The sequence below is a fragment of the Antennarius striatus genome, chromosome 10 (assembly GCF_040054535.1).
Source record: "Antennarius striatus isolate MH-2024 chromosome 10, ASM4005453v1, whole genome shotgun sequence".
NCBI lineage: Eukaryota > Metazoa > Chordata > Actinopteri > Lophiiformes > Antennariidae > Antennarius > Antennarius striatus.
This window is the reverse complement of record NC_090785.1, coordinates 8245235-8271486: the sequence shown is the minus strand read 5'-3', so window position 1 is coordinate 8271486 and position 26252 is coordinate 8245235. Positions and strand designations below refer to the sequence as shown.

General features: G+C 43.8%; 2 protein-coding genes across 2 annotated transcripts in view; one reads left to right on the top strand and one right to left on the bottom strand.

Annotated features, from left to right (window-relative positions):
- The first annotated feature begins 5190 nt into the window (after positions 1-5190).
- On the top strand, positions 5191-9047 carry npas4a (neuronal PAS domain protein 4a). The gene is made up of 8 exons (XM_068326263.1): positions 5191-5416; positions 5770-5933; positions 6024-6126; positions 6234-6543; positions 6653-6762; positions 6891-7026; positions 7147-8918; positions 9019-9047. Exons 1-8 carry the CDS (start codon positions 5242-5244, stop codon positions 9045-9047), a joined length of 2799 nt encoding a protein of 932 aa, XP_068182364.1. The 5' UTR covers positions 5191-5241.
- A 4635-nt stretch (positions 9048-13682) lies between these two features.
- mrpl11 (mitochondrial ribosomal protein L11) overlaps positions 13683-26252 on the bottom strand; it is a 36058-nt gene continuing 23488 nt past the window's right edge. The window contains exons 3-6 of the mRNA XM_068326002.1: positions 19614-19709; positions 14788-14881; positions 14282-14441; positions 13683-13879 (exon numbers count right to left, since the gene is read on the bottom strand). Coding sequence (XP_068182103.1) covers positions 13774-13879; positions 14282-14441; positions 14788-14881; positions 19614-19709 — 456 coding nt within the window. The 3' untranslated portion in view covers positions 13683-13773. The remainder of the gene's footprint in view (positions 13880-14281; positions 14442-14787; positions 14882-19613; positions 19710-26252) is intronic.

The following is a 26252-nucleotide window of genomic DNA, read 5'->3' as shown; positions in this document are numbered from 1 at the left end:
TCTTCCACGCAGCTGTTTTAAAAAAGTTGGTCATGGCTGGTAGCAGGTTATCTGCACTCCCTTTGTCTGTTTTTTTTGTGTTTTTTTTGTACTGTAGTTCACTGTATGTTCATTTTTTAAACAGAAGCATCAGATGAAAACTCAATTCGATCACACACGATGAGCTGGCATCTCATCTGGGGTGCACCCCACCTCTCGCTGGGACAGGCTTCAACAGACCCGTGACCTGCATGGTGGACAAATGGCAAGAAAATGGATGAATGGATGAATATCCCTCCAATAGATGTTGAGGAAATAAAATGTCAAACAAATGCTGCTGCTATACGGGGGGAAAAAAGAACCAAGACGATCAATAAAGTGCATCATTTGAATTTGAAGTTTCACTAACTTTACATTCACACTAATTTATTGAGTCCTTGAGTTTTTTCGTTCCAGGCCACAGTGTGTCATCGGTGACAGACCGATGTGGATTTCAACAGAGCAACACTGTTAGCATGGCTAAAAATATCACCCATCTACGTCCAACAGCTCAAACAAATCATCTATCAGCTCATCTCATCGCGTCTTGAATAATAAACGACTTGAGCCAAGAAGCTGCAACACGTCCATAATTAGTTAACACTGTGCTGAATGATTACTAACAAAGACTCCACACTATTTTAAATGTCATCTCGAACTGTATTTATGGTGGAAAACTACTGATTTCTCCACCACAACATGAATTCACTTCCAACGCGACCAGACCACAGATAAATAAGAAATAAATTGGCACGCTAGGATGTTTCCTCTCAGGCACAAATTAATTATTTTGAGGTAGGTGTTCATTTTCTGGGCTTTATTAATTATATGCAGAGACTTCCAAAATATAAACGGAAGAAATTTTAACAGCATTAATGTCCATTAGGAAAATACCTCACCGAGATCATGATTTAAAAAGCAGAGGAACACCCGTCATTATTCACTTTATGATCGAACAGTCAGTTATAACAAATGAAACACAAACCTGGAATCTAAATGGCTCGCTACAAAATGAAACATGAGACAAAAGTAATTCAAAAGTCAGTCAAATAACACATTTGCAGTTAAAGATTGTTTTCTGTCATTAATTACTGTAATGGGGTGAACTATGAGACCAAACCACAGGCTGGTTAATGATCCAGTGGACTTAAATGCGTCCATTCTATCATTCAATTCAATGACTTTTATCAGCGAGTCTAAATCCTGAAGTAGTTTGGTTGAGGAATACAGATATTTTACATGTTGATGATGCTACACAACCATGGTTTTGTTTTAGGCAGCTAAAGTCAACACAAGTTGACGATTTTAGGCACAAATATATTGTTTCTGCAGGTGGAGGAGTTGTTAAAACAAGAGAAAAGAAATGTCTTGATGCAGAATAAGGTGAGGTGAGTATGTTGGAACTTTCCTGAATAAGGCTGCGACATGAGAAAAGAAAAACATAAGTAATAAAACTTAAAAACCTTTCTCCCTTACACAACCAATCACTGCTGCTCCTGTGCACCACTGCAACAACCGTCACCCACACCTTGATTTTTTTTCTCATCACTACTTCTGCTGTTTTAGATTTCAGTCAAACCAGCATATTTTGTCCAAAACGCAGCAACTGGACTGGGAAAGTCACTCCCCGTCTCCTGAATTGGCCGCCTGTCAAGTCCAGAATTGATTTTATTATTATTTTAATTGCTTCATGGCTTAACTCCTGCCTGATGGGCCGCTAAGGACATAGAGACACTGATGCAGGCCACAAGCTGAACACGTGGGTCTAACAGTAAAGCTGTTATTCACCATTACAACAAAGGTCAAGTGTCTTTTCTGGGCCTACAGCACCTAGACTTTGGAACTTTATCTTTTTCTTTTTTTTTTTTTAAAATTGTGCTATATAAATAAAAGTGCTTCTTGCTTACTTGCATGATATAAAAATTGAAATTAGACTGGGTAAATACAAACTGCAACAAAGCTGCATCACAAGTGGTCATTTTTCCTAAAGCTGAAAGAAAAAATCTGCAAGGAAACGATTTAAAATGAAAGAGAGCTGGAAAAAGGACCAAAAGGCAATCAGAAACAGACTGAAACTAATAAAACATTAAAGGGAACAAGTGGAAACAGCGTGAGGCAAAAAAGTAACCATTAACAAGACTCTGATGATATTTTCATAAACAGTTTTGTGTCATATCGATGTTTAGTCACTTCATTTATCTGGAGAGTAAATCAACACACAAATCTGTTCTCCTTCACCTTTTCCACAATCGTTCTTGTTTCACAAGTTTAACACCTTTTAGGTGAAGTGACATAGGGAAACTGGAGGTTTCTGTCTGAATTCAGAAGAAGCTTCAACCCTCAAACTTGTCCTGAGGCCAAAGTGGAGCCATGTGACCATTCTGCTCTCCCAGCATGCTTTAGGCTTTTTCACCTGAGGGCACTCACCTGTGGAGCCTCAGCATCATCCTTCAAATTATAACTGGTCCAGAATGACAAAATAATATTTGGATGACACCAAACTCCTCCAACAGGAACACATGAAAACAAACAAATGATGTTTGCGTGCATCTGAAACTAATTTATATTCACTTAAATGATATTCACACAATTTCTTTACACCTTTTTTTTTTGGACTGAACTGCACAAAAGAATTCATTTTGATGCTGTATCCAGAATAGCCAAAGCAAACCGGATGCCACTGCTGATGCTTCAGGGTTCCCACTTTAGCAGCAGACTTGTGTGTGATGCGTTCCTCTGTTCTGGTGCGTCTTTGTGATGTGCAGCAGTGACGACAAATTCAGATCTCTCAATCCAACAGCTTAAAGATAAACTTAATCAAACAATGCAAACTGAAAGCCAAAGTTAATTAATCATCGCCGTGCCTACATGCAAATCCATCATTCTTCTCCAGTCATCTGGCAACAATCTGGTGCGTCTGAGTCACTGCAACCAGTGGTGAAGATACAGATTTAGAGCTGGACGGTTTGAGACAGAGAGGAGCCAAAAGAGCTTTAGCAAGAACAACATGAATCGAGTGATGCTGAAGAGTGACCAAACAAGGTCAATGCAAAAAAAAAAAAAAAAAAAAGAAAAGAAAAAAAAAGGGGTCTGATTTTAAACTTTGACTCCAGAAACAGAAAATGACGTCACAACACGCTGCGCGCAACAGCTGTGACGCGTATTTTCTCTCTAAAATCAAGCTGGAGAAAAAAAATAGTGCAGGAACAGATTCTACATTCAGGAGCCGCCATCCCAAACCCTAGTTGTAAATTCGTCCCACAAACGAGGGATAATTAACCGCATTAGGTGAAGTACACACTACAGATCTATTTTGGGGGGGGGGGGTTAAATGAATTCCCTCCTCCATAAATTGGCCGATCCAACGCTGGATGCGGGGGTGAGCCTCAGCATCCTTGTGTAGGTCACTTGTGAGATGTTTCTATTTTTAGAAACAGCGGCACCGCTGACCTCACCTGAGATTGGCGACGGGTTTGCGGGTTGCGCGTTGGAGCGACCGCTGTGCTGCGCGTCAGTTTATTAATAACGAATGCCATTCATTAAAATGCCTTCAGTTTCCATGAAACCTTTGAAGATCGTCCTTGTGACTTCTGAATAGATCGGGAAGAACGCGCGGAGCGTGACGCACACGCACATGTCATTAAATTATAAGAGAAATAATTCTGAACAGTTCACTTTGAATTTTTGGGTCTAACTTGGCCATTAATTTTAAAATTGTCTTACTGATCAGACTCACAAGTAATATATATATACATATATTTTAATATATATGTGTTTTAACTCATTATTAGTTTGTGTTTTTTATTATACGGTGACATCGAAATAAATAAAAAAAAAGGAACTGGAATATTCTCTCCAGTCTAAGCCCTATATTGGACTCAGAGGATTTGTATCGTTCATACAAGGAAAGTGAATTAATATGAGCGGAAGAACATACATATAGCTTTTCAGTGTATTTCAGATTCCGCAAAAACCTACCGTGGGTAATAAAAGGTGCTGACATCACGCCAAAGGCAAATAAGAAAATGTAAAATTACAATGACGGCGCGGAACATGCGCAGAATCCACGTCTAAAAGATGAAGAATGTGCAGCTATTTGGTCAATTCGGTGTGGATTTATAAATTCATGGCTGCTTTCAGCGGCGTGTCCATTCACAAAAGGCGACGGAGAGATGAAGCGATGCGAATCCGCGTCCTCCTCCTCCTCCTCCTCCTCCTCCTCCTCCTCCTCCTCCTCCTCGGCTGACATTGTGTTCATCTCTGCGGTGCAGCTGTGCAGGAAGCCTCATCAGTCTGGTGTCGGGCAAAATGGGATCAGAATGATCTGTTTTTGTATGTGTGTCTCTGTGTTGTACCGAACCACAACCTGCCGTGCGTTCTGACAGGAAAACAGGGCATCCGTGCAGGGGCCAGACATATAAACACACAGACCTGTTTCGTATGCAGCCCTGCGCTCGCATCTCCTTCCTCCCCCCCTCCTCCTCCTCCCCCCTCCTCCCTCCTCTTCCTCCTCCAATACACCGGAGTCCGGTGACTCCGTTTGCGTTTTACGCTCGCCCCGCCTCTTACTCGGTTTTGTCCAAATCGGGCTTTTTGCGTCGCCGGAGCTCCCGATTCCAGTCCGACGTCATCAGCGAGGAGGGGGGGAGAGCTGACGTGGGGGAAGAGTCACCGGAGGGAGAGGGCATGGGAGAGGGAGGGGGGGGGGGAGGCTTCCACTACTGCTTACACCGATATGAGACATCACTCCCCCCCCCCCCACCTTCATCTCCTCCCGCCTCCCTCCGTTTTACGTCGGTGTTGGTGCGTCGGGAGCCCCCCTTCTCCGGTGGAGTCCCAGCCTATATAAGTGACCTGCGAGCAGAGTCCCTCAACCAGATTTACGGGTTCCGGACTTGTGTTCGAGAGACGGCGACCACAGCCGCCGAATCACCTGCACTCGGAGAGGGGGGGCAGACAGACAGACAGACAGCGGGACGCACTGGCGGAGCTGATCCACAAGAACGCGGGAGAGGAGAAGGTTTAGAGCCTTTCTCTGGAAAAGAATAAAAAACAAACAAACAGCTGATATGACAGTCCAATAACACCCCCCAGAGATTATTTTTTTTTGTCGCACTTTTCAAACTGTCTCTCAACACATCTGAGACTTAAAGTCGCCTCTGAGCTGACAGCTCCTTTCCAATCTGGAGGAATCCCACTAGTTCACCGCAACAACCCGCCACGATGTACCGCTCAACGAAGGGAGCATCCAAGGCTCGACGGGACCAGATCAACGCGGAGATCCGGAACCTGAAGGACTTGTTGCCCATATCCGACACCGATAAAGCCCGGCTGTCATACCTGCACATCATGTCCCTCGCCTGCATGTACACCAGGAAATCCGTCTTCTTCACCCAAGGTAAGAAAAAAGGAAACCGACCTGTTGATGGATCTCATGTCACAGAGTGGTGGGATCAACAGGTGTTGGAGGCGCACTGCATGCGATTTATCACGAATGTGATTTTTTTTATGTGGAGCTTCTGGTCATTAATTGAGTATAAATAATCTGGATGGACCGGATTAAATCAGTTAGTCTCTGTCCACGGTGCTGCAATGCTTCCTCTCTCTCTGTCTGCGGCCACGTTGCTGTCCGTGGTGCTGAAGCCCGAAGCGAGCAATTTGAGTTGAAAATAAATAATCAGATGTGTATATTCGTGTTACGTTAATACATTTTGGTCTCCCCCCCCCCCCGCCCTGGTATTTCCCTTCTAGGAGTGGAAACCGCTACTAGTCAGGAGGAGAGCGCAGGGTTTCTGTCTTTCCACGAACTGTCGGAGTTGATGCAGGCGCTGCCGGGGTTTCTGATGCTGCTGACCGGGGAGGGGAAGCTCCTGTACCTGTCAGACAGCGTGTCCGAACACCTGGGACACTCCATGGTGAGTAGACACAGGAGGAGTTTCAAAGGCATGCAGGAACCCCTCAGGATCTGCTCTGGGCTTCATGATGTTCTGCTTGTGATTTCCCAGGTGGACCTTGTGGCGCAGGGGGACAGTGTGTATGACATCATCGACGCCTCAGACCACCTGATCATGAGGACCAACCTGTCCACCTCCACCTCACTTGAGATCGGTGAGAAAAATTGACAAGTTTCTTGAGTTTTTTCTCTCCTTCGTGTAGCGAAGAAGACTCACCAGACTATAACCAGTTGGTGTCATTTTCATGTTTTTCCTCTCCAGACCGTCTCTTCCGCTGTCGTTTCAACACATCCAAGTCGGTGCGGAGGCAGAGCGCTGGGAACAAGCTGGTTCTGATCCGAGCTCGCTGCCTCTCTCCCCCCTCCGCCGCTCCTGCAACCGGGTCCTACTGGACCTCCAACCCCGTCTGGGTGTGCTTCTGCTCCCCTCTGGAGCCACACCCGACGCGCACCAGCTCCGGGGCAGATAGGGAGTCGACCTCCACCCCTCCCTGGGAGGACACCACCTTGTTTCTGGCCTGCTTCCATTCGCAACACGACCGGGACATGAGGCTGCAGACAGCCCAGGACAGGTGAGAAGACCACCGGCTCCACCTGTTGCTTCAGTATGACCGCTACTGGCGTCGATGGGGGAGAATCATCCTCCTAACCTATCAGCATCTCCTCTTCCCCCCCTTACAGTGTGACCGCCTACCTCGGCTTTGCGGTGACAGATTTACGCTCTCGCTCCTGGTACAGCCTCCTCCACCCACAGGATCTGTCACATGCCTCCTCTCAACACCGGAGTCTCTGTAAGTAAACTCACACCTACCCTTTACACACACATCGTGCCCACTTGTGCATCCACACAGTCAAAACGCTGTGATGATTAATAGGATTACTAACTGATGCCAATTTTGCGCTGACTGTCGATCCACAGTGAGGGAAGGAGGAGAGGGCAGAGCTGAAATGGTGGTTCGTGTTCAGGCTCAGGACCAGTCGTGGGTTTGGCTCTACATGGTGCTTCAGCTGCAGCCTGGAGACGCCCCCATCGTCAGCAACAACTACATCATCAGGTATTTACTGTCCTCACAAGAAATCATCTCTGCTTCCCAAAGATTTATTCGTACAAGCAGAGAATTAAAATTGTAGAAGTCTAACTCCCTGTGGCTCCTCTGCTCTTCCCTCGTCCTCAGTGAGTCTGAGGCCTGGACCGTACGTCAGCAGCTCAGCTCAGAGCAGACCCAGCTCACCTTGGTTCTGGGTGCTGGTACCAGTCAGCAGGAGGGCCTGAGCCTCCAGTCTCCAGAAACGCTGTCCAGCCCAGACCAGGTGTTCACGCCGGGCAGCAGCGGTCTCTCCGGCCAGTCCTTCGACTTCAGCACGGCCGGCTGCAGCGTCGGCTCCTCCGACGAACCGGGGAGTTCTGCTGCCGAGGCCATGCAGGTGGAGGGAGACCCCCGCTCCAGCATCTCCTCTCTGGAGGAGGACACCTTCTTCCAGCAGCATCGTACCGAAAGCCCCTCCGCCACCTCCTCCCCGACTCCAGTCACCGTGGAGACAGTAGCAGACTTAGACTTTTTAACCCAGAACATCCTCCTGCCGCCCTCCTTCCAGCTCGACCCCCCGCTGCCGGCTCTCCCCTTGCCCCTCCCCCCGATTCCAACCTCACAAACTCAGCAGACCAAGGAGTTTGTGTGCACCCCACCCTACACCCCCCAGATCGGCGGGCCCAGCTTTCCGTTTGGCGAGCCCCTCTTCAGCTTCGACCCCACCGGCACGACCACTCCCCCCCCCTCCGCCACCACGGCCACAGCTTCCACCTCACTGGCTCCCGCGGCTTCCTCCTCAGCGCCGCCGACCACTAACTCCAGTCCCGCTCCCCCCACCAGCCTGTCCACCAAGCCCCCCCTCTCCCTACCCACCCTATCCACCGACTTCCTCTTCTCCGTTGACCCCTGCAGCGGCTCTCTGTATGAGAAACTGCCCCCCACGCCCGACAGCCCCGGAGACGGCGACTGCACAGTGATGACCCTACCCGAGGTCCGGGGTCCGCTGTATGTAGACGTGCCCTTGGGGCCCTTCCAGTGCCCCCCTGAGGGCCTCCTCACCCCTGAGGCCTCGCCCGGCAAACACCCCTGCCTCTCCTTCTTCTCCCCCCTGGAGAGAGAGAGGGAGAAGGAGAGGGCAGAAATCTCCCTCTTAGCTCAGCACATCAGCTCCCTGGCAGAGGGGTTCTACCTGGATCCACTCCTGTCCAAACTCTCACCCTCCTCTGCCCCCCCCTCCCCTTTCCTGTCCCCCGCCACAGAACCTGCTGACGTCGACTCGGTCCACACGGTTCAGGAGTTTTATCCCATAAAAACCTGGAGAGGTCTGGACATTCCCATCTTCCTCGACAGCGACGACTCTCTGTTTGAAGAGAGCATCTTAGAAACCCTCTTCCAAGACAACTTGGCTCCGCCTCAGTCCTCCGCTCTCTCCTCCCCTTCCACCCCCACCCCCCCCGCGGCTAACCCCCCCAGCCCAACCTCTCCACAGACCCCAGTGTGCTGGTGCCAGCCCTCCCAGTTTGAGGGAATGGGCCACTTCTGTAGCGTCCAATCGGCGCAATGTAACTCCACGGCGGGGTGCAGGGTGACGGCGGCTGCTGAGGCCGGGGCCAAGGCGGAAGGGGAGGGGCCAGCGGAGGAAGCAATGGAGATCGAGGTGGTGTCATCTCCTGTGTCCTCTTGCTCCTCCATCCCAGCTTCCCCTCCCCTCATCCTCACCGCCTCCCCCAGCCCCACCACCTCCACACCCGTTGACTTGCCCATGCCCGCTGTGTCTTGCACTCAGTCCCTCCTGGAGGAACTGGCCGTCCTGGAACCCATGTTTGGGGCAGGTGCCTCGATCACCCCTGGCTTAGGGCAACAACCTGAGTTGTATCAACTCCAATGTCATCCATCGCCACAGTGCTTCCACAAAGGTAGGAATCTGGATTAATTGTTTTTAGATCGTCAAGTTGTTTCTGAATTTTTTTTTAAATGCACCACTAACGTCCTTGTTTCTATTTTTCTGTCTTTCAGATGGGAGTGGAAGTGTTCCTCCGTTCTAAAATAAGTCTGTGACTTACTTCATTAAGTATGGCATATTGTCATATTTTGTGGAGCTCCTTTTACTGAAAAGTAAAAAATAATTAAATGTATAAATATACATAATGTATATACAATTTAAGGACTTTAACTCCTACATGTCTCATACCAACAAAGATTGGATTAATACTTTTTTTTGTTGTCAGTGATCACTATGGACTGCATGGACCCATAACTGACTGGGTTTTGGGTCCATGTAGGGTTTTTCAGCTTCTCTGTAACATGAGCTTCAGACATGATCAGGTAGAGAAACCTTTCTGGACTCGCAAGCGCTGTTTAACTTCAAGAGGCGCATTCGTATTCACTCGTAGTGAAAAAACTGTTGTGAACAAAAAAACAACAACAACATTTCTTGCTAGTTCAGTAGGGAGATGAATATCAGCACGATTGTCTGATACGTGGCGATGCAAACCCAAACTTCAAATGTACTGGGAAATCCGGTGTTAACATCTATTCATTTTGAGCGTAACCACAATCCATACATCCTGTTAGGAAAGAAGAACTCTTCTATCTCTCCTTCAGAACCGTCAGAGCTCTGATTTGTTGGTGTTCTTCCTCACATCTAAAGGAGATGTCAAAAACCTTCAAACCTGAGACACTTTGAACTTTGAGTTTGCAGCTTCAGAACCTTTAACCTTTCATATCTATATCTCCATCTAAAACCTTGTGTATCAATGTGATGTGCAAACAAACAAACAAAAAAGAAAACTGGAGATCCTGGCATGTGAAAATCTCAAGAATGTCGAAGGCGTCCATTGTTTTACCAGACGGAAAAAAAACACCAAACAAGAAATTGTCTGGAGGTTTTGCCGGAGGTCTGATCATGCCACAGCTCCACCGCTATGTCGTACTGTACATTAGACTCTGAATGTGGGCTCTTCAGGTCCCTCCTGGCCCGACAGAAGTCGGCTGGATATCATTGCAGCATCAATATTTGAAATGCTGGCAGCTTATAGCGGCTCCTGCGTGCCTGAAACTTCCCTGACCTGCTGAACTCTGAACTCTTTATCATGTCCGTTTCGACATGGACATTTACATGGATGCTCCACTGGAGTGCGGTGTAGTGAGGCACAACTGACAATGTGAATGAGCAATTCTTCTTTTTTGAGAGGGGTTAGAATACAAAAAGTTTTGTTTTAAAAAATGAAAATAGGGATGGGATGCTATTTCTATTCAGTTACCAAGCGACACGGGTTGAGGATGTTACTATTCCCATGGTGTCGACATGCTCACGTAGAGTTGTCTACGGTCAAGTAAAGGATTGATTCCTACGTTCTAGCTATTAAAGGCTAAGTTATTATACATGTGTAAAATTTCTATATTATATGTGTTATATTTGGAAAAGATGTTAATGCATATGCATTATGTCTGCGGATATAGGCATACATGTATGTTCTTTTCAGAAAGGTTTGTACATTTGTATGAAACTGTTCCTGGTCTGTATATAAGAAAGAAATTTTTATTGTGTAAGATGGAACATATCTAAACATCTTACTGCAGAATGGACATTGTGGACCAGTGTTCTATTGTGTTGCTTATAAGTGTATTTGGTTGTCATACAAATGCATTTATATTAAAGTGCACTTAATGCGGCTGATGTGCTCATGTCGTCATAGAGAAGCCCCTTGTTCCTCCCTCAACCTCATCATCACCATCATCATCATCATCATCATCATCATCATCATCTCACCATCCCTCTCCCTCCCATACACTCTCCTCTATTTCTTCCCCTGGAGCGAGTTTCGCTCAGCAACAGCACTGACGCACACACATGACGAGACACTATCTGAGTCAGACTGACGCACACTCTTGGCATCAAGGCTTGTTGCGTGCGCATGTGCACACCGACGGACACAGTTGGCCTCCCACTTATGATGATGCACGCACACATAATAGTAGGAATATAACCCCCACCACCACTACCCTTCTTTACAAATCACACTAGCCCACGTTCACGCTGTGTACCTGCGACTCCATCAGCACTCCGCTCCATATATAGGCATTGCTACTCAAACAGCCCCACATCCATTCTCAGCCTCCATTCAGAAGGACCAGAGAGGGGAGGGCTACAAGGGATGGGGTGGGGGGGACAAAGACAGACTGAGGGGAGTCTAAAATTAGAGGTGCAGTAAAGAGGGATGTGGGACAAACTGGATCTCCGTCACAAAAAGGACGGAAAGGTGAATATTATCAGAATCAATGAAGAACATGACAGATAACCACATTTTATAGAAATGATGATGATGAGGCCTGATGTTGTTTTTTTGGGGGGGTGGGGGTGGTTTCTAACCAGATCTCATCACAGATTACACATAATGGAGTTAATAAAATACAACCTTGTAAAAGAACATGTCAGAGGCCAGAAACATACTGCTGGGTTTTCTGCAAGCAGACATTTTGTTCCATCACTGGCTGCTGCAGGAGAGAGCTGCTAAACGAGGACTGCACAGCTGACTGCTGCCCTCTTCTGGACAAAAACAGCACTGCATCACAGAGGAGGATATTTATAGTCTGAGAAGCCATGTTAGGTAAAGATTGGGAAGAGGGAAAACACAAGTGTAAGTGTGGATTTAATGTCTCCTGGATAGTGTAATAAATGTTAAAAGAAATAATGCTATTACAAGGGTATACTCTGGTTAAGGCTAAAATGTTAGAAGCTCTGAAACAATATTCATATGTTCATGTCAGTGGTGGGTGAGAATATAAATCCTGTTGAAAGTATCTCTGGAGAAATTCCTCTTATCCAGAAATTGAAATTAAAAAATCCTGGTTATCTACAGCTGCTGCCATGACAACAGGTAACAAACTGGAGCAGTAGGAGGACCTGTAAGGAAAAGCTTGATGCATCAACTTGATGATGAACAGACAAGTCCGACTCCTCTTCTATCTGGAGTCACAACTGGAACAGATCCGTAGGTTGAGAAATTAGGTATGAGAAATTCAGTTCAGGATCCGTCAGAGCAGGAGGAACAATTAGTGCAACAATGCATGTATCCGTTTATGTAGAGGTGTACATGCCTCTACATGCATGTTGTAGTATGTAGAGGCATTTACACCATTTTTGCTTCTGACTCTATAGATAATGATAAAAACACAATGACATCCCCACAAAACCCACCATACGTCATATGATGTTGGAGCTCAAACCTAGAAAAAATAATTAATTCATCAGTATCAGTATTTATAAGTATTTCCCTGTCAAACTCATTCTAGAGTTTTCATGGTCGAGGGGTCAGACTGTATTACGGGGGTCAAACTGATTTGGGACTGTTGCTTTTAGGTGCAATTATATAATCAGTCTTTGGAGTTTGACTCTCATGTAGGTGACATTAACAATATATTTGACAACATGAACTTAACCCTATGTTCTAATATATTTAGATATGAATGATGCATATTCATGATTTGTGAAACGGCAGGAAAAAACACGTTTAAATAGTCACACTGACGTTTGGACCTGCCTTCCACGTTGGGCTACAATTAGGAGCAATGTCAGCATCACAGCTGTGGGGGGCGCTCAGCTCTCATTCAACTACATTCTATTGTAAATTGATGTCTTGTTTATCTTAACAGATACCCCGTTTGACTTTATAACACTCTCGACTTGATTATTTTTCCCCTTCCTCATCTGGTTGTCCCTGTTTTCTCCCTCCATCCTCCTCTCTCCCACTCTTTGCACTGACAATCACATACATATTTTATGCAGCCATAAAATGACATAATCGGATTATAAAAGTTATTTATGATGTAAATAAACGTAAGAGGGTCCTGGAAAGAGTCTAGATATAATTATCTCATTCTTTCCAACCTCTCTGTGCTGTCAAGCAAAAGAAAAACATGTATTTCTTCAAAGTCAGTTACAAAGAAATTTGTCTTCTGTTCAAACAATTATTGTAAATTTAAGTAAAAGGAACATTTTCATATAATTACAATGCTCAAGATGTCCAAAAATATTTAAAAAAAACTTCTAGTTCGAGAGAGATGTGAGAAACAACTCAGATAATTCCTTCCTCATAGAATGAATTTAAATTCTAACAGTAACCATGGAAACAAATTATGAAACTTTCAGAACAGCAAAAAGCAAAACTTGATGTTCTGATAAATGTTTGAAAGTTTTGAAAAAAAAAATAGTTTTGAATGAAATGAAACATGACAGATGGATTCCATTCCATTCCTTCTGACTTTGTTCACGCTGGGGGCTAATCATGTTTTAATATGAATAACAAGTGTGGTTTTTGAAATAATTCTTGTGATGAACACTCATACTTAGAGATAAATGCGTCAAGCGAGCAAGAAACCTGACAAAAAGCTAAGAGGCTTCCAGAAGTTTTAATAATGGATAATAATATCAAAGAGACTGCATGTACAGAGCAAATCAAAGCCCGAATGGTTAGCTTCATCAGCTCGGCTCAGAATAAATTAAGTATATATATATATATATATATATATATATATATATACATACACATATTTTTTTTCTCTGTTGGAGGGTTTTGTTGCCAAAATATTAAAAATCTTTTAACTCCGTGTAAAATATTCAAAAACACTTTGTTGCGAACAGAAGTCTTTATATCCGATGTGAATAAAGAAACGCAGAAGACAAATCAGATAAGGGTTTATTAAAATGGTACACACACTGACAGCCTTTTTATTTGATTGTGGTTTGTGTAGATCAGGTGCTGCTGGTCGTCATTTCTTCTTAACCAAAGCAGCAGCTTCAGCTTCAGCTGCTGCATCAGCCTTCAGCTTCTCCTCCCTCTGCACCAAGAAGTCTCTATACTCATCAGCTGAGAGGCTGAAGAACAGAAGGGAGAAACAGGAGGAATTTGAAAGGAGACATTAGAACTTGTAAGATGAAGATCCTTCATCACATTACTGCTCAAATCGCTACAGTATCATAAACTGATGTCGTGGAAGAAAAAAACAAAACTGCCCATGGCAAAAAGTTATTTATGATAAAAATGTCAAAGCATGAAAATCAGAAGCAAATTGTACAATAGTGTTACCATAAAAATTAGATATTGTACTGTATATATTGTAGCATGTTTTTACAAATTTTATTTTACCTTTATTAAGCAGGAAGTCACATTGAGATTATTCAAAAAACATCAACTTCATCATGAGAAGGTGGGGTCTCTGGTGTCTGAGGTCAACACAGCGAAAGGCCGAGTTAACTGACGACACACTGTCGACTTACTCGTGAACAATTTTGATGCCCAGCGAACGTGCTGAGCCGATGATGCGTTTGACGACAGTTTGCAGGGGGGTGTTCCTCAACTTGAAGCAGTCATCCTGAGATTTCACCACTGCAATCTCATACACCGCCCTCACAGACACCATCCCTGCAGTCTCATGGCCTGCACACATGACATATTTAAGGATGTGAATAATGAGAAAAATTCAATAAACGTGCAGGGAAAAGTTTGGCGCAAAAGAGGACAAAGTGTGTAGATGGTGGAGGTGGTGTTAGAAGTCACCAGCTGAAACCAGGCTGGAGATAGCTTAGAACAGCAAAGACAGAGCTTCATAATTCTCTTTTCTGAAAACACCACTTCACTGCCTTCTGCTGCAGTTCCCCCACGCCATGAATATAACATCAGTCACAGCGAAGCTCAAAGCCAAGCCCTTGGAGAACTTGTTCCGTAACAGGATGGGTTTAGTGGGTGAAGATTGGAGCAAATTCATCAAAGCATCAACGCTCACCTGTCTTCTTTGCCCCTTTTTCGATGCCCGCTGCTTGCTTGAGGAAGTATGACACTGTGGGCTGGCCGATCTTCAGGTCAAAGGTTCTGTCAGGCTGACGAGACAAAAGAAACACTCAATTTATGAAACACGAGATGTTCAAAGAATTCTAAACTCAGACGGAAGTCATTAATCCCTCAGTACACCAGCATGCGTTCACTAAGCCCCGCCCGTTTCATGATTGTCCATCACGTCCTTCTTGAACGCTTCAGTTCATAGATCCAACTGTGAAATGAAAAGCAATGCAAGTGTGTGTCTATGAGTTGAGTACAAAAGGCCGCTGGTCTACTTATGGTCACGTGACTTCATTTCAGGACAGGAACATGTATACTGTCCTGAAATGAACGACCAGTCCCACATAACTCAGCTAGCGAGCGTCCTAACCAATGTTTTAAATGCCAGATTAATTCCCCATTGAGTCTAATTTCAACCGAGGTTGTGGATGAGAAGCAGAGCCCCCCCCCATGCAGAGGAAAACATTTATTCATCTTCTTCCCTGGTGTATTTTACAGTAGATGGTTCAAAAAGCCATCCTGGGACTAAAATATCATTTAAGTTCTGTTTCCAGGGTCTCCTACAACCATCACACTGTGGCCATAATTGTTGGAAATGTAGTTTTTGGTCAAAGCACACTGTGAGCTATGGTATTTGTTTTTAGACGCTGATCTTTTATGCTCTCATTGAAGTTTACCATCTAACACACACTGCTTCATCTGACAAAAGAGACGCTTAACAGGCTGCTTTAAGTGTGATTTGTTGTTATCATTACTTTCCAGCAGTCGTTTGAAGGCCAGTTTGAAGCAGTAAACACATTGCTGCGGGGAGAAAAAAAAAAAAAAAGTTTTCATCTGCTTAATGTAATAAATGACATCATTTAAAATGTTTCAACAAACCTGTACAGCGAAAAAGTGTGAACATTTTGATTATGATTTCCTAATTTAAATTTAAAATCTGGAGGTTGAGCACACTGCAGCTTTGGCCAAATATTAATGGCTGACTGAAAACATTCAAGACACGTTGCTTTGGTTAAAAAGGAGACACGTCTTTGTAACCAAGGAAACAATTACTGAAAGGAAAGACATACCATAAGCTCTCTGGTCTCTCTTAAGGTCAACATGCAGCTTGCAGCGACAATCACTCCGCTCTTATATTAAAGAATCAAAGTATTCATTATTAATACAAGTATGTCAAGTATGTGAACTTAGGCTTCTTCCACTTCACCTACTGGTGCTTTAGAACGAATAGAGTGATGTTTTTAAAGTAACAGTAACTGTACCAGACGTCAAACAATAACCTGCATCGGGTTTTTTTTTGGAAGAACATTTGTTGTTGTTGGTCACACCAGTGAATCCTCATCTTGCCTCTTTATTGTTCTATTTCACCAAATCTAATTTAGGAGCCGCAAAACAAGTAGTGAATGTGAAACTGACAATTTATCACCTTACAAAGGTAATTTAACGACCATGTTGGACAGCGTCCGGTCGATATGGAGCAACAAGTTTGACATTTACTCAATTTAAATCCAATATTAACTCTATGTTAGCTGTTTTCTGTTTTTTTTTTGTCCACCATCAGGACAGTTGCATGCGGTAATTCTTTTTTAAACCTAGAAGTGTTTCTGATATGATAGAGAATGGGTTTGTGAGTCATTCAGAAAGAACAAGGGGCAGGAAGAGGACATGAAGCCCTGCAGAGCTAACAGCATCAATCATAACAAGTTCAGTAAGGTGACATAAAGCAACCAGTGAAAAACTATCGTCTACGTGATCTAAGCTGGTTTCATGAAGTGAAACGGGTTGATCATCTCGTCTTCTCCTGTGTGTCGCTGCACATCTGCTCTCCATCCTCATTCGCTCAGCGTCTCCTCCCACCCTCAGGACCACAAGAGGATAATCTTCAGCCTCACTGTGCTGCTCCGACTCTTCTGATTCTGATTCATCGCCTTGCCCAAGACCTGAGTTTATTAAAACCTGACATATAGAGCCAATCAATAAATCATCTCAGAAACTTTACTTTGGATTATCTGTTTTCTGTCACATAGAGAAGGACTTAAATAAATAAATAAATAAATAACAAACACAGGGCAATAAACTGTAAGCTGAACCGAGGAGATAACCACGCAGGGGGTGATTTTTCATCAGCCGCGATATCTAACAGCGGTGACCTTTCAACAGTCGAAATGGAATACATGAGAACAGCAAAGGTCCAAGTTGAGCTTCCCTCCCACAAAAAACATTTCCAGCCCTGAGCTTTCTGACAGCCAAAATGCAAAATTGAAAAAAATATAAAGTCCAAAAGAGAAGCGGAATTGGCTAATGGTGCACGCCTACATGCTGGAACCGACAAATGTTTAGGGAACAGTGCAACCTTCAGAATTCTCCTGCTGAGACAAATAAAGAGATTATCTTATTTTAAGCACAAAGTGAAATCAGAGGAGAACTGACAGCCTTCGCTGCCTGAAGTTAAAGAACATCTGCCTGCCCACGGCTCTCGAAGCCATCGATTCATTCGCTCCGTCTTTCTCGCTTAAATCACACTGATGTATACGTGTTTTCAGGCTGTCTGTGTCACAACGAGACACCAGGAGGTCACTCCATTCAGTGTCTGGATGTAACCACACCAAGTGTCATTTTCATGGATGACGCACGGCTCGCTGGTCCCCCACTTTGGCTAACCTTGCACTTTCTCAACAACTACTGTATTACATATACAATCCAGCGAATTACAATACAACCACTCAATGTTTTTTAGGTCTAATTGCAAAAACAGCTGTAGGGCAGGCTTAGGAATAATCAAGAACACATAACATTGATTTTTGTGACTAGTCTTGAATCTATTTGTGCACTACTTTTAGACAAACAGCCATGATGCCCTTTATCCAGCTAATCCAGAACGACTCCTACTTTGTTTAAAGAACCCACTGTGATAAGAAGGCACAAAAATTGGGGGGGATAATGGGGGCCATCAGGGTGGTTATGAAGTGAGAGTAGAAATGACAGGCAGCTCAAACCCTTATGGAACACATCATGTCAGAACAGAAAATCAGGATCGACACGTCCGCCCGCTGCACGGCAGAAACCGGCTCTGACCGTCTCCACTACAGCTGGACCGCTGGTACTGCTACTGAAGGTCTGTACATGCAAAAGAACCCAATAAGAAATCACCTGATGGATGATGGATTTCAAACACAAAGACCTTCCACTGGTGCTGTGAAAGGACAGCACCAGTGGATGAATCAGTAGTGACACAACCAGACCTAAACAAATGAAAAGTCCAGACTCAGCAGCCACTCTGGCTGAAGAGTGGAGTTAGGATTAAATCATCTGGGGGTTGTTTCAGTCCATGAGGAGGATTGCTTCCGTCAAATGATGACTGCTCTCCTGTTGTGTCACATGAGGAATTCGTAGTGTTTATTTCTGCTGATGATTTTTGTTTCTTTATAAATTAAAAATGTAATTAAAATGTAATAAAAAACAAAAGTATGGGTGGTTATTTTCAAACGGCACAAACTATCCGAGCAAATTTGCAAACACAGCGGAGCTTTTTGTCATCACTTTAGTGGAGATTATAAAATTGGAATACCTTGAAATTTGGTTCAGATCATCATGTCCCTGTGGGATGAACCGTAGTATCTTAGCCTCTTGACTTTTCTAGTGTCATCATGAAACCAAAATTTCAATTTTAGGTGTAATATTTGATTTAATAAAACAAGCTGGGGGTGTAGCACTGTGGTAGAGCACATGCTTCACTTGTATGCTTCCCTGGGTTCAATCCCTGGCGTCTGCAGCCCCATGAGGTCCCAAACCAAGATAAATGCAGAGGGTTGCAGTACGAAGGGCATCCAGCACAAAAAACTTTGCCGCACAAGTGTAAGTGCTCATCTAAAATGGATAGAGGATGACACGCTGCAGCCACTTCTCACTAGACAAGTCGAAAAGAAGAATTCTTGGTTTAATATAACTAGTCACAGTCTTCCGGGGCTGTGAGCATGGACGTAGAATCTTAATTTTCCTACATGTGTACATGTTTGTTCATAAATGAAATAAAATAGATCCATAATGGTAATTATCAATAAATATTTAATTTACTTTGGACAGAGTGAGATAAGCCGATTCCCCATAAAGTCGTTTCTCACTGCCTCCAGATTCTCGAAGCTAAGTTCACACCCAGAAGCAAGCAATGATATCGATCTGCATTTTCCCAAAATGCCAGACTCATCCTGTACAATGAGATAAAGGCACTGTGAAATGTGCTACAATTGCTGACGAGCCTGAGGTGAAAGCAAACACAACACTAAATAGATCTCGACAGTGGGCAGCAGCAAGTTCCCAGATGTGATGGCAGCGCCTTTGCCAGATATTGCACGTCAAAATAAATTAATATCTTTGAGAGTAATCAGACCATTCCCCACCCAACACCCACCCTGACACCAAAAACCTCATTACAACACATTTCTTCAGCAGAAGGGATGCAAGTCCTGATATTGTTTGACTCATCAAACAATATGTGTGCAAATTTGCTGTGCAAAATAAAAACTACACGCTCATAACACCTCTTTCCTGAGCGATTCATTCTTGCGTACATTTAATGTTCCTTCACTCAGAGTCCCTCTGGGTACGGCCTCATTAATGAATGCAAATGGAAAAGGCTTACTTCAGCGGCAGAGTATGAATAATGAAAGTGCTGTGGTGATGTTGTGCAGCTCGTGGAATTAACAACAATTGCAAAGGGGAGGGCTGCTAGGTGTAAAAAGGTCAGGGTGGGGCTGGAGAGTCGCATGGACTCACCTTCACATGGATCTTCACGGGGAGAGGGATCCCCTCCTTCATCTCCTTGGTTTTCTCATTGAAGTCCTTGCAGAACTGTGAGATAGCGATTCCTCTCTGAAAAAAAAAAAAGGGGGGGGGGGGACTTTAATTTGAAAAAAATAAATAAATTGGCTTTATTCTAAATTACACGAAAAGTTGGATCTTGCCAACATTTAACCATCACTTGCATCACACTGCTCTGCCGGAATGAAACGGCTGGGCTGCTTGTCAGTCAATCACGAACCCTCTGGGGCTGGACTGTATTTACATTCATGAATGTTTCAGGCGACACATGTCAGCGTACATACGTGGACGATCACGTCTTCAAATGCGGTAACATTCTGAGATGTTTTTATTTGATTTATCTTTGTTATATTCCCATGGAGAGCTGCTGTCTGTTGCTCCACATCGGGTGTGTGTGTGTGTGTGTGTGTTGGTGTGTGTCTGTCAGTAGAGTTATGACTGAATGCCTAGTGATGAATGTGCCTTCCATTTTCTAGCTTCAGCAAGGCCGACCAGAGGGAAAAGCAAATGGACGGGCGATGTTATGTCGACACCTGTTACTTGTGCACCATTCCTTTTTAGATATGAAATCTGCAGCAAAGGCCGAGAAAGAATGTAATTACTGCTGCTGGAATCCATGCTGACCTTCACCTGCCATTCTTCACGACACAAATGATCATTCAAGATGAAAATGTGAAGAAGTAACGCATTACTTTTACCCTATAGCGGAGTAGACCACCCTCTTTCAGAATCTATCAATGGATCTGATGAAAGCTCGCTCACCATGAGACGTTCCTTCAGTGACAGGAAACGGAAGGCATTTATTTGAACTTAACAGAGCAGAAAGTTTTCCTAACATCATTTCCACTGACGGGGTTTTAAAAGCACCTGATGAATGCTAATCAGCGGCTCCATCAACACCGACCCATCGCTTCATTAGCGTCCAAAATGCTTCTCATTTCTCACCGGCGTTTCTCTGCATCCGCTGACACAATAAACAGCAAACTGATTGAAATCTCAACACTTCACAACACCAGTCACGGCAGCTTATTGTTTCTGAGCTGATGTGTGCTATTTGAATTACAATATCCAATTAATGAAATGAAATGAAATGCAGCTATGTCCCCAAAGCCCTTGCTAAGCTTTACCTTCCCTCCCCTCCTGTGCTTAGAATAGTACTCCCATGGCGACCCCGCTGCCTTCAACCCGGGCCCTTCCCACTTCCCTCCTTCTGCATCATATAAAACAACATAGCATGGGTAAACAAACGAGGAGGGAGCAATGGAGGAAAGTCTGATTAAATATGGATTAGTATGAAGGCTGTGATGTTGGACACGAGTCAAAGAGAAACCTCCGACTCTGCCTCGCATATTTAGGTCCTGTTCCTTTCCCCTCGGTTCTGTCACAAAATGATCTCTCCAACAGACTCCGATGGTCCTTTCATGTCACATAAAGGCATGAAAAGGTCTCCTCAGTCAGCTAGTGATAATGCCTAATGCTTCTAAAATATGCTTAAGCAGGGACAGGGAGACATTAAGCAGACAAAGGAGCAACTCTCAATGAGATAGGCAGAAGCAAAGACTTCATAGAGCCTCTAGGGCCAGACAGTCAGCACTAAAATGGGCCTGGACATGGCTAAAAAGACTCAAGACTGTCAGATACACACACACACACACACACATACACACAAAGACAAGAGACCCAACTCACAAAGGGATAGCAGACAGTTTTCCCTGGGTTCCTCACTCAACCGAATATCCACCAGAGACGGGTAATCATACTTTAATTAAGCCGTAGTTCCACAAGAATCAAAGTATCTCCGATTCTGAAAATTACAGTGCGAGCAAGTTTAACTTTGACCCCTGGCTATTGAATAGTTTAACTGTGGTAATTAACGTAAAATGGAAGCTGTTTGTAATTGCTACCGCAGTCTTTAGATGTGGCAGTAGGGCTGGTGTGCCTTTTAAGCATGTCTCAAGGTTATTTCTGACAACTTCACATGATATTTGACAGAGACGGAGAGCGAGAGAGAACCGAAATGCTAACATTCATGCCCTGGCCAAATCACTAACCCCGCTCACTTTATCTGGACATCTAATCATCCTCGAGTCAGAGCGCCGGGATAAATCCCTTCTCTTCCACTGTGACTGATTAGAGCCGGTCGCTCTCCAGTATAACATGGCCGCAGCCCATCAGCCCCAAGGCGGGGTCTTCCTCGCCGGCCATGGATGAGGACATTCAGCTGTACATCTTCAAAGACCTTTGAGATCCTGGGCGCCAGGATTAAACGCTAATCTACAAAGATATGGTGCTCTGTCAAATCCAGCAGCGACAGTGGTGATTAATTACTATATGATCCATTGGAGATCAGCGCCACAGACTCTTATTACCCATAAGAGAAATTAGGCATTTACAATTAAAATCTGAGAAGTGTCTATTTGATTTGACCCTTCCACCATATTCTCTGCTGTCTTTTTTGACACTCCTTCTATGTTAATTTGATTGGCCTTTCGGCTTCACTAACTCTTTTTAACAAGATGTAGCACTGTGGTGGTAGGTTCATGTGTGTGTGTGTGTGTGTGTGTGTGTGTGTGTGTGTGTGTAGAGGAGACAAGAAGAAGAAAGAAGGCTGAGATGTGGGAGAATGTGTCCTGCAACTGCGGTCAATATTTGAACGGTGTGAGAAAGTTTGTTTGATGGACGGCAAGAAAGTCTAAAAGGCTGCAGGAGGTCCTCATGAATAAGCGTGAGTTAGCGTGCACTATTGTGTGCAAATACTTTGGCCTCATTTCAGTCTGACGGGAGCGTCAATTCAAGAGTGGATATGTGTGCATATTAATCTGCTGGAGAGCGCTGACGGCGAGGAAGTGTTTGCTGTATGTGGCCGCAGGTGTCTGCAACGGCGAGAGCGGGGTGGTAAAAACCGAGATGATGGATTTAAAAAAAAAAAAAAAAAGAGTGGGAGTGTGGGAGAGAAAGAGGGAGAGAAATACACAGTAGATGAGACACAGAGAGGAGTAGGTCAAGAGAAGCATTGTGCTCATGGATGCATGGCAAACACGGAGATGAAGGACACAAATGCGGGATAAGGCCTTGGGGCAGTAGGCAGGATTAATTGCCCCTGGCACACAAGGCCACTCGATAAATTGCCCAGAGGAAGGTTGCATTACAGTGACGAAGGGGATACAGTGAGGAGTGGTTGGTGGGAGGTGAGGTTAATTAAACTCTGGAGTGTGAAACACTCTCGTTCATTACCTTCGTTACCTCACTCATTTAATCTGCGCTGCTGTTTCATGCGATCACACTCAGTCACGTTGGTGCCTCCTGCAGCCGATTCGGTTTCATGTTGTGCCCTCTTTGCTGCAGGAGGGGTGGGCGACAGAGAGGGCTGGGCAGCAGGTAGGTTTGGGTCGAACACACAGTCACACACAGCAAACAGTAGAAATAAATTGAGTTCACGCTGGACATGCATTTTACTTGATTTTCCACTCTGGATCAGTGGATTAGCTTTAAAAGTGGAAAATGAAAACGATTTTCACCCCCCAGTCTCCAGCGAAGTGTGCCGGGGCCAACATAAAGCCCAAAATAAAAGAGCAGAAGAGCGCTGCTCATATAGGCATGTGTGCAGAACAGACGGGTTGAACCAAATTCGGGGACTCGTCTTTTTAACGACCAAAACAAACCGAAACGTCTCTGCAGCGTTGCTGCCACGCAGACCTTTACTTAAAATAGACACGACCTTCTTATTTGGCATCTGAAACGAAGGGAAATTAGTGCGTTACATCACAGACGAAACAAAATTAAGACTTCAGCGTGCATGGTGACATGACATTTTACTAAGAGGATTTTGCACTTAAATTTTAATTTTTTCTCTTGAAAATATTCCCATGAAAATAATAATTTTCCGCTCCTTTACAGATTCCTAAATGTGCGCACACGGCAGATTACAGTCACACGTGGAGTTATGACACACATTTCATGGTCTGCTGCTCCTCATAGGATAGATTAACGAATGTGTGCAGCGTTTTAGTGCTGGTGGAAAACTGGGACATCTCGGCTTTGGGTGAATTTGTGTGTAATTTTCAGAGGGAAAGACATTTTTAGAAGTAGAGTTTGTTTCAGTTGCCTTCATAAAAAGTAATACTTGCAAATAGATGTTCAACCAACCGAGGATGGGAAGATGACGATTTCACCAAACTAACAGATGTGGAATACTATCTGACTTTATCAAGAAGTATTTATATATATATTTATATCGCAAAGTCTACATATTGGGTTGTAATGGCTCGTAGCTAATGCTTCCTTCAGAGGAAGAACCACAGGGATGTAAACAACAGCATCATCTGCTTTTTGCTAGACTGTCAGTATACCCGGCAGAAGAACAGATGTACATGTCCAAATCAAAGGATGGCAAACGATCCTGGGTGTTGGAAAAACATCATTCCCACCTTAAAATTAAACACAAATTCACCAGAACAACACATGTACCACTTCTCCTCCGGTGCTTAAACACAGCAGGCATTTGTTGATTTGATAGTGAAAATAAGGAAAACAAAGCAGAAGTCAGAAAGTATTTGAAAATAGTGGTATTTATTCATTCATCTCTTCTGCATGTGCTCACACTCCTTAGCGCTTGCAATTTTGAGCACCCAAAAATTGTTTACATGTTTATAAATCTTATTTGCCATTTGCAATGCACATCTGTGACCTTTTCTTGGTTGATTTGTTACAACACCACACAAAGAATTTGGTTTTTTTTCCCGGGGGCTGTGGTGAAAGAAGGAAAGCAAGCAAAGGTGGAACAAAAATGGATCGCATCACGACAAAACATCCCATTTCAACTCCATTAGGTCTCCCTCACAGCGCTGACAGTGCCGTGTTTTTGCCACTTCACATGATTGATCACGTGTGGAGGCTGCAGCAGGAACACGGGAGCCTGAACTATTGGGCCTCCAAGGCTCCACGCTGGAGCTGATGGAATAAATACTACACATGCTAACGAGTGAAGGACAGAGAGAACGTGTGAGGAGGATCAGGCTCCAGCTTCAGGGATTGTGTTTCAAACAGGGGTGTGTCCAGAAGGCGGGGAGGTCAGCCAAACCTCTAAGCTGATTGGCTAACTCAAACGTCACCTCATAATCGTTCAATATATCTGCCTACCTTAACAGCAAAAGCAGGACCTTGGTTCAAAACAATTTATGAATCTTTGTGCATAGTGCTTACGGAAGATTAATATTTTATGTGTTTAGTCCCATTTGGTTGTAGTTAGCGGCAGGATTATCCGTCGTTTAAATCATTTAAATTAATTTCTTCGAAATTGATTCTGATAGAAGCTAATTTAATGCATTTTTTAAGTTCTGGAACATTAGAATTCAGTATTGGATCAGTCATTTTTAAAAAACAATTCTCTTTCAAATGTGGCTGTACATCTAAGAATGTGTAAGGTAGACTTTGATAACTCAACATGTGGTGTTCAGTCATGTCTGACTGACCGTTCCCTTGTTAAACGCTATAAAAATCTCTATAAAAAATGGTACCAAGATTGAGAAGACAAATAATCGTCTGTCTCTGGCTTCGGCTCTGATTGAAGAGTGGGCCGCCGTCCCACCGGATGGCATCAGGAGGATGTGTACAGAGGAGAGTAACTGCCATCATAAAGGCTTACAGGGTACACACTAATTAACAACCGTGTAAAATATTCTCCAGTTGTGTCAAATGACAAATTTATGATGCTTACATTTTTTTGGTGTTGTTTTTGTTACTGATTAAATTAAAACAGCCATTAAAATTTAATAAGGCACAGAATATGGGTTTGCTATTTCTGCACGACACACACCACACAGGCAGATAAACACAGCGGTGTGTGTGTGTTTAATCCCTGGAGTGTACAACACATTTCACACCACCTTTGAAATTCACCGCCCCACTTGGGCCGGCCGTAACAGTCTGAACACACCGCCGGCAGTGTTTGTGGTAATAAAAAGTTAAACGGTAATAGTGACTTTTATAAACTGCAAGTAAATGTCACTCAATGACATCGCTACTAGTAGTGATGGGTTGTTTATTCTAGTAGTGATGGGTTGTTTATTCTAGTAGTGTTGGGTTGTTTATTCTAGTAGTGATGGATCTTTATTCTAGTAGTGATGGGTTGTTTATTCTAGTAGTGATGGGTTGTTTATTGTAGTAGTGATGGGTTGTTTATTCTAGTAGTGATGGGTCTTTATTCTAGTAGTGATGGGTTGTTTATTCTAGTAGTGATGGGTCTTTATTCTAGTAGTGATGGGTTGTTTATTCTAGTAGTGATGGGTTGTTTATTCTAGTAGTGATGGGTTGTTTATTCTAGTAGTGATGGATCTTTATTCTAGTAGTGATGGGTTGTTTATTCTAGTAGTGATGGGTTGTTTATTCTAGTAGTGATGGGTTGTTTATTCTAGTAGTGATGGGTCTTTATTCTAGTAGTGATGGGTTGTTTATTGTAGTAGTGATGGGTTGTTTATTCTAGTAGTGATGGGTCTTTATTCTAGTAGTGATGGGTTGTTTATTCTAGTAGTGATGGGTTGTTTATTCTAGTAGTGTTGGGTTGTTTATTCTAGTAGTGATGGATCTTTATTCTAG